The following is a 9369-nucleotide window of genomic DNA, read 5'->3' as shown; positions in this document are numbered from 1 at the left end:
TGATACCCTTTCTTCAAAATATTGAATCATTTCAACCCCACACGTTCCCTCTACCTTAAAGTCATAACTCGCTCATTAAATTAAACAAATTACACAAAATATAAGAACGAATGTGTGATGACTTGCTTCTGTAAGCGTCTTTAATTAAATTAATCAATTAATTTAGTTATGTTTCGATTCCAACGTTGCTTCGCTGCCATTTGATTATTTCCAAGTTTCTGGCTTTGGGGAATGCCAAATCCAACTTTGTTACATCAAGGAAGATCCGTTGACCAAATTATAACATATTATACGAACACAAATTATTTAATAATCGGACATGTATGCATTTACAAATTCTATATGTATTACTGAAATAATCATTACATTATAACTTTAGCTATGTTCATAAGCCGTATAAACCTAACCAACTATCGGTTGAATTTAACATTTACTAAGAATTCATTTGGAACTGTTTTTGTAGAAAGTAATAATGTTCATAAGCGTTTATACTATAATTGCTTCTACTGTAAACATGTAGAAATTTTTTACTACAAATTTCATATGTTTGTTAATAAAGAACATGGGACTGCGGCACTTGACGGATGCTTTTTAAGAAATTAAAATGCATAATTGCTTTTAATTTTATTAAAAGTGTTTTATAGCCGTCATAAAACAACTCCAATTTTTTTTCAAACGTATCTTAAATTTCTAATTAATTAACGCTAGTGCCAGCGTCGAATTCAGAATTTTGTAAATATGGAAATGTGGCGGGGTGTGGGCCTAAAATTACTTTTTACTATTTAGTGGGCTAATTGGGGATTGCGTGGGGGGTTAGGAGCCGAAAACAAAACAAAACCCAATCCAAAATGGAGGGTGGTAGGAGTAAGTCACTACCACTCACCACTCACATTTTCCCACCAATTTAATGCGTCTTCTGGTGTGAGTATTAAATGCAGCAGCTGCCGCACCCACCCACCATCTCACCCCAACCCACCCAAAAAAATCACACCCCCCTCCAATGGCTATACCCCTCCTTCCCCCTCCCTTCCTCCAATGTCGTCCACCCCCACCCCCTCCTCCAACTCCAACCCTCACTCCCCCACTAATTATCTAACTACCCTCGGCCTCGGCTACGGCATCGCCATTTCTCTCGGCTTCCTCGTCCTCTTCTCCACCCTTCTCCTCGCCTCCTACATCTGCTGCCGCGTCTCCCGCCACCGCCACCACCACCACCACCAGCCGCCTCAGCGCCAGAACCCGAATCCGAGCCCCGAAGGCGTCATCCTCCCCCGCATCATCTTCGTCGCCGAAGACGACAACGAGCAGCAGCAGCAGGATGATGATGAGAACGCCGTCGTCGGGCTCCACCCGAGCGTCATCAATTCCTACCCCAAGTTCCCGTTTTCCAAGGAGGCGTCGACCCCCGATTCGTCCACGTGCTCCATCTGCCTCTGCGACTACAAGGACGCCGAGATGCTCCGGATGATGCCGGAGTGCCGGCACTACTTCCACCTGTTGTGCCTCGACGCGTGGCTCCGGCTCAAAGGATCGTGCCCGGTTTGCCGTAACTCGCCGCTGCCGACGCCTCTGTCAACTCCGTTGCAGGAGGTTGTGCCTTTGTCTCAGTACCCGGCCGATCGGAGATGGAGGAGGTGACATATTGCCCATTGATTGGATTTCTGTTTTTTTTTTTTCACTTTCTTTATTTAGTTTTGGGTTTTATTTTTTCTTTCGATTGTGTTAGTTTTCAGTGGGGTGTATCGAGTGGTTGCTTGGTTTCGGGAGATTAGGAAATGTAAATTTTTTTGGGGTTTTGAAATTGGTGAAAGTGGATTATGCAACAAAAAAACTGAAATTTAAGGGATTTGTTTTAATGTTAATCAACTTTTTTATCGAGTGATGATAAAGTTTCTGAATTATTCTACTTCACTTAAAAGCATTCAGCTTTTCCAATGGACAAGTCTTGTTCATAATATTTGAATTTACATAAAGATTGAGTTCCACTAAACCAACTTGTCATGAGCAAAGCATTCGCCATTCGACGAAGGGCTTGTGTTTGCGTTTCTTGCTTGGTAATACAAAAAATAGGGGAGTTCTTGTTTGGCCAATGCTAAATTTTGATAGAATAGTGAATCTGCAACTTTGGCAACCCTGTCTGAATTTGTAATTTTCTTTTTTCCTTGTTTGAAGGCGTAGTGTTAATTCGTGGATTGTAGGGATTTGATGGAGAGTCAAAGGTCATGTGGTGGTCATGACTCAAACAATCATGTACTTTCGAAGTAGCATAAGACAAAGTCGGCTGCTTTGACACCTAATCTAACCCTAAACATGCTAACTACTCTTTTTCTAGTTGCCTTTGCTTGTGCTTTAATTCTACTTCTCGTAGGATTAATATATTTAATTTCTACAGACTCTATGATTCTATTCTTCTCGATGGAGGCCTTCTTTTATTATATGATGGAGAAGAAATTGAATACAAGACTTTAGTTGAAATAAAATAATTTTTATGCAACGGAAATACTACTACAGTAGCATCCGTGATTTGATTAGACGCTCGTAAACAGTTAAAGGAACATTGTCTAACAAAGTCAAATGTATGTATGTGAGCATATTGTGCAGTAACAGTACAGCACGTGTTTTTGTGAAGTGTTGCGACTGATCCTCTAGTTGTCTCTTCTCTTAATCACACTGCACCACAACACTGACCAGTTTTTTGCGGAATGGAACTGTATTTCCATTCATATCTTGACTAATTCACCTCACATTTTATCTTAAACCTCAAGCAAAATGATTAAACAAGCCCTAGTTGCTTTGACTGGAATTTGCCTCCCATTTTGTATATAGGAAAGAGTGGTACTGGTAGGGTAGCGATTTTCGCATTCCGATATTTCCTTCTGCGCTCCTTTCTTTCTTCGTGTTCTTTTGTTCTCTTTTTCTTTATTCAATCTAAAGAAAGAAAAAGGGAGGATAACGCAGTGCGGGAAAAAATAGGAACATGAGCCTTTAAAATGTTGGGATCCAAAGGATGGAAAGTAATGATCCCCATATTTTTTTAAACGAAGATCATCATTTTCAATGATTTTTGCTTTCTAATATAAAGTGCTCATAAAGATAAAGAAATTTTTCAGTGTTTCTAAAATACGATCGGTACATCAAAGTTAGTTATGTAAGTGGATGAATACTTGAAGGAAAATGTCTATCCACGAAGACCACCAAAAAACCTCTTTGATCAAATAAAACAGATGCGAGCTTTACACTCTCTGATCTCAAAGCACATTTTTAAAGACTTAATTTTCATATCCCAAAACCCAGTTGAACACAGTTTAAGAAATATTCTGTTTTCTTGAAAAAGTTTTCAAATGTGAACTGTTGAAAAGCACTTCTCAAAACTGCTGCTTTTTTCTATAGCAGAAAGATACGAGTACACCAAATCTTTTCGAAGACCTTAGGAACATGGAGAGGAGGAGTTCGCAGCTCAATCTTTGTGTTAAGTGCTTTTGCTCTTCTCATTTCTATTGCTACTTTATCCAAATTCAACTCTCTCGGATCGTTTCACGTCACCTATGCCCTCTGCAGTTATGTAAACACTGATCAGAACCAAAGCAGGATCGACACCATGTCACGAAAACTCTCAAAACTGTATTCAGAAAATCTAAACAGAACTTAAGAAGTTCAGAGATTCGGAACCAAGCCGGGAGAGATCAGGATTGGACTCGACTTTCAGCGTTGGAACCGGGACTTTTGCAGCAAGGATGAGGGAATTCAATGTGACTATAGTCTCAGCAATTATCAATCGCGGGGCACCTTTCAACGAAATGATAGCGCTTCGTGGACTTGTCCCGCTTTACCTGACTATAAATCAACGACTACCATTCTTCGATACACCACGAGGTTTCTAGACGGGTGGATAGATTTTATGCTGCTGGACTTTGTTCTGTACGATTGGGATAGAGTTCTGAGTCCTGGCGGGTTCTTGTGGATCGACAGCTTCTTTTGTTTGAAGGAGGATTTGAGTGATTATTTAGAATCCCTGAAGATGCTGAGGTATAAGAAGCACAAATGGGTAGTTGTTCCAAAGCTTGATAAAGATGATGATGGGGAAGTTTTCTTCTCCGCTGTATTAGAGAAGCCCGGCAGGCCGTTCCGGTAATTTACAGATTGATCTTATGTGTCTGATAATTACTATTGATTTTATATGAGCTTAAGTTTTTGGAATATGATGTTATAATTGTCATTACAGTTAGATGAGGTTGCTGTGATAGAAGGAAAATTTTCTGCAAAATTCATTTTTGTTTCTATTGACAATACGATATTACTAAATAAACTACTCGAAGTTATTGAATGGGGACTCGATGTAGGTGCAAAAGGGTGAAGATTGTGTTGGTCAACTGACCTAACTCACGTCACGTACGCTTGTAAAGTACGAACGGTATAAAACAGGCAACTCTGCTTCTCAACAGAAGGCATGAGTTTAGGCAGCCACAAGACACTTTGCATTGGTGGAGGCATTAGTTAATTTTTGAGTGTCCATTTTTACTTGGTGCAAATAAGGGTCCACTCATGTCATGTTAAACTGAGGTAGGTTTTCTAGCATTAAACCTGCCAGGAACCTGTACAAGTAGCTGACCCAACAGAAATTTCAATAGAGTAATTTGATTAGGGTAGTTTTCACAACAAGTGAAATCAGCACGCGGTCGAGTGTCCAAATCAAAATGATCTCATGTTTTTATCGTTGTCCCTTGTTCGATGAACTTAATAATGATGGCAACGAACACAACTGGTGAACTGCTCTACTAAATAAAATCTTCTTCTTTAACTCACTGCATCTCATGTTCAAAAATACGAATCCAAAGCAATATGGAAGGGCCTTTGAGAAATGGGGCAGAAGGAACCTTTGTGATTGATGGGCCTGAGGCCCTTTGTTATAATTGGCTATCAGCCTATGACTTAGCTGCATTTCTTTTTCATTTGCAAATGATTAGCTGGATTAATCAGTGTCCATTTGTTGTGACTGTGAGTCGAAATAAAGTAGCCAGCGTTTGCATATTCTCCCTCCACTGGTCCACCATAAAAGATTCGAAAGATGCTAGGGCCCAGGCCAACCAGCAAATATGTAAAAAAAGATTCTAAACAACAACAAAGTTCAAAACTTTAAAGTTTTGCATGACCCTCTTCTAAAGTTTAGAATAATACAAATTTATCTAATTGGAGTGATGATAAGTACAATTTACAAAGGTTGAATAACAGTCACTTTAGACTTTAGAGTGGTGGTGAAAAATTTTGGAGTGTAAATGACAGCTTTTAATCGTAAAATATGTATTTTGTGTAAATAAAAATGAATAAGAAAACGTTGGGGATGTAATATTCAAAATCTGGATGTGAGAAATAAATAAATTCATAACTTCGTTTTTTTTTTTTTTTTTTTTTTGACTTAGTCAAGGGTATCCCAAAGGCTTCCTAGGCCCAAGGACTAATCCCTCCTGCGCATGTGAAATGCTCCAACCGTGCATTGCAGCACAGTGCCTGGCCACTTTGACAGCTTCGGGGTTCGAAGCTAGGTTGGGGAGCACACCCAACTAGGCAAGAACCATTAGGCCACTTGCAGTGGTTAAATTCATAACTTCTTAGCCACACTATAATTTTATTAACTTTAAAAGATTTTAGTAACTTATACAACTAGTTGTATATTAGTTGTAAAATAATAAAGTTCACGATTAAGTTAGATGTAAGAACTAAAATGTTGTCACATTATTTAGGATATGAGTTGTGTTGGATTGCTTATGAATTTTGTTTAAATAAAATAAAAACTTTTGAAAGTTGAAAGCTTTATATGGGAAACCTAAGTCTTTTGGGATTAACCCAAGTTAGGATTAATGCTTTTTTAAGGAGTTATAATTAAGTTAAGTAAGAGTTTAATTCTTGAGCCCTCTCGAGCAATAACCTCATGAATAAGCTTAAATCTCCTTAAGTCATGAGTAGCTGATTTTCCGAGACTTCCAAAAATAGGCAAAAACTCTTGAATATGTTCAAAATTTGAGAAAGATTTACAATACTCCACCGCTTGAAACTCTTAGATCCAATTCAAGGGTAAATAATTGTCTTAAAAAATTGCAAAAAAAATGGTTTTAAACCTATTTACCTAATTCGTCTTTGTAGACTTTCTACCATATTCGCAGTCACAATTCACTTTCTTTCGTAGCCTCAAAATTCTAGGCCTATTTTTAGGTAAATTAAAGCTTACCTTAACAAGCTCTTATCGCCTAAACCAACTCACTTTCTTTCATGAGTTGGATGGTTTGATACATGGGATGCGGGTATCGGTGGAAGCGGAGCCAATTTCACACTTATTCTTTGTGGATGATTCCGTCGTTTTTTGTCAAGCTAATGAGTATGAGGCCAATCAGGTGATGCGCATTTTACAGGATTATGGAGACTCCTCGGGTCATATTATTAACTCGGATAAAAGTTCTATATTTTTTGGGAAGGGATGCCCTAAAAAAACAAAAAAAACGCATCGTTACGGTGATGAATATTCAAGCAAGAGAAGGATTAGGTAAATATTTGGGGATTCAGGTTGACTTTGGGCACTCAAAGAAGGCGGCCTTCGAATCTGTTAGACATGGTATTGAGTCTCGTATTGACGGTTGGGCAGAACAATTCCTTTCTCCAGCGAGTAAGGAAGTTTTGATCAAATCGGTAGCAATGGATATGCCAAATCATGCTATGGCTTGCTTTAAGTTACCGGTTGGAATGTGTAAAGAAATGGAGGGGGTTATCTCTCAATTTTGGTGGAGAGGGCAATCGAGAACGAAAGGGTGTCATTGGGTGGCGTGGGATAAGATGACAATGAGTAGAAAGTGTGGAGGTTTGGGTTTCCGGGACTTGATTTGTTTTAATTTGGCTATGCTAGCAAAGATCAGTTGGCGGGTATTACAGAACCCTAACTCTGTTCTTGGTCGATTACTTCGTGATAAATACTTTCCTGCAACTTCTTAGGAGGAATAAATCCTCGTGGGGTTGGAAAGGAATTTTACTTGGCCGTCAAGTATTACTATGTGGTCTTAGGTGGAGAGTTGGTAATGGATCAAGTATACATGCGGCGAATGACCCGTGGTTCCCAACACCCCATACATTTAAACCCCGGATGCAGCAAAGGGATGTTGATCCGTTTGTGCAGTTCCTTATTGATCCTGTGACTAAGGAATGGAAGACTGAACTTGTGACGGAATTGTTCGAGTCCGAGGATGCTGAAATTATTAGGGCTGTCCCTTTTAGTCGAAGTGGATGTGACGATCGACGTATATGGCATTATACGAAAAGTGGGCTATATACGGTAAAATCAGGGTACTTTGTTGCACTTGAGATGATGAAAAATGGGGAATTTGGTAGGAAAGGGGGTGGTGTGTCAAGATCTCTGTGCTCTATGGATGGTCTTTGGCAAAAAACATGGAAGGTGATGGTTCCTAATAAAATTAGGTTGTTTCTTGGGCGAGCTTGCCGTCAATCTCTGACGGTGAGATATAATTTAGAAATGCGTCGAATTCAAGTTAAGAATATATGTGAATTATGTGGAGTTACTGATGAAACAGAAGCACATATTTTTTTAACTCTGAATTTAACCGAGCATTTTGGTTTGGTGCATCTTTACAAATTGATATGAACTCTTTTGGGCACAAGACTTTCTGGGGGGATGGAAAATGTTCTTAGACCGCATGGGTCAGGGGCATGATGTAGATTCAGTGCTACAACGAATTGCATTTGGTTTGTGGCGTATATGGAAATGTCGCAATGAAGCTGTTTTTAACGATAATCGTATCATGCCTTTTGCAGTTGAGTTATGGTTACGTCAAGTAACCGAGTTTCAAGCGGCAATGGATGTGGAGCATGGGGAGGGGGCTAGAAGTGGACAGCAGGAAATGGTGGATGATATTTCCCAGATTGAGGTCAGCACAAAGGGATGGAGGAAACCTGAATTTGGCAGGTTAAAATTAAATACTGATGCGGCATGGCAGAAGGAAACAAAGGTAGGTGGAGTGGGTTCGGTCTTACGTGACTTTGCAGGAATTCCAAAGATGGTGGGAGGAAATGGTGGGGAGTATTTCTTGTCGTCAAATATGGCTGAGGCGGCAGCCATAAGACAGGGTCTGGAGATGTGTGCTTTAAGGGGATTTCATGCTTCCGGGGAGGCACTGGAGGTGGAGTCTAATTCGAAAGGTTTGGTTCAAATGTTAAATAAGGAGATTCAAGCTGATGTGTTGATGCAGGTCTATGTAGTTGATATTTGGAATATGATGTAGTCATTCCAATCGGTGAAGTTTATTTTTACCCTTCGACAATGCAATCGTGTAGCCCAGTTGGTGACAGCTTACGTTCCTAAGCATGTCAGAAGTTTTGGTTGGGATAAATTAGGACCTGAATTTTTGTTTAATGTTATAGCAGAAGATGTAAATATTTCCATTCGTATTTGTTATTAATACATTTCTATCCTTTGTCAAAAAAAAAAAAATTGTTATAAAAAGGTCAAAGTTAGAGGAATAACCTTTTTAATAGTAGATGCAAGGTAGATGTAAAATGTCACACTAAAACTATAGCACATGCAGATAACAAATAAAAGGCAGAGGAATAGATGATGTTACTGATATTTTTCTCTCGTTCACTTCTTCTTTTCTTTCCTTCTTATATTTTCTATAACATGAAAACATATGGAGTGCTCTATTTATAGAGCAACTCCAAACTCATACATTAACTACATGTTAAAACTTATAACACGTCCTCTGACAATGCAATTCATTTTCCACTTTCACTTTGCATGGGCATTGAAAACTGCTACCCATGCTGAAGAATTCTACTAATGAAACTGTGGGCATTCATTGCCCATGAGACTTTTCAACAAAAAAAAAAATTATCAATTGATTTTTCCCTTTTTATCCATTTCTTGTCTATTAAGTTACCACAATTTTAATTTTTAAAATTCTAAATTTGACCCCTAATGCCTCCCCATAACAAAAAATAAAATAAAATTCGTTGGACAATACTACCCCCAATCTGGATCCACCTCCACCCCTCCATCACAACGTGGAGCCCTATACGAAGGGAGTGGACCCCACAAAGAACCTACCCAAGGGAAAAAAAGTCACCCGACCGTCCAAGCCACTCATGTTCTCACTGCTCCCCGCCACGTGGTTCGCAACCTTTCAAACCAGGTCGGTCACTTTGTTTCAAATTTCCCCCGAACCAACCGGTTCCGGACCCGAACCTCCAGCCTCGCGCCAATCATCAAAATTAACGGCCCAGATGTGACCTCGTTTCCCGCACCCTTTTTTATCCCCGCTCTTATCCCAGCCCCAAAACCCTACTTATTGTCCGTGCATCATTTCCGTTACTCGT

General features: G+C 39.4%; 1 protein-coding gene across 1 annotated transcript; it reads left to right on the top strand.

Moving 5' to 3' along the window:
- The first annotated feature begins 963 nt into the window (after window positions 1–963).
- LOC103933188 (RING-H2 finger protein ATL67) lies at window positions 964–1874 on the top strand. The gene has a single exon (XM_009342850.3). The coding sequence runs from the start codon at window positions 1036–1038 to the stop codon at window positions 1636–1638; it is 603 nt and encodes a 200-aa protein (XP_009341125.2). The 5' UTR covers window positions 964–1035; the 3' UTR covers window positions 1639–1874.
- The last annotated feature ends 7495 nt before the right edge of the window (window positions 1875–9369 follow it).

Source organism: the organism of the source record quoted next, unplaced genomic scaffold (genome assembly GCF_019419815.1).
Source record: "Pyrus x bretschneideri cultivar Hongxiangsu unplaced genomic scaffold, Pyrus_bretschneideri_v1 Contig40, whole genome shotgun sequence".
NCBI classification, from domain to species: Eukaryota; Viridiplantae; Streptophyta; class Magnoliopsida; order Rosales; family Rosaceae; genus Pyrus; species Pyrus x bretschneideri.
Note: the sequence above shows the minus strand (reverse complement) of the source record. Positions and strands in the feature narration are given on the sequence as shown.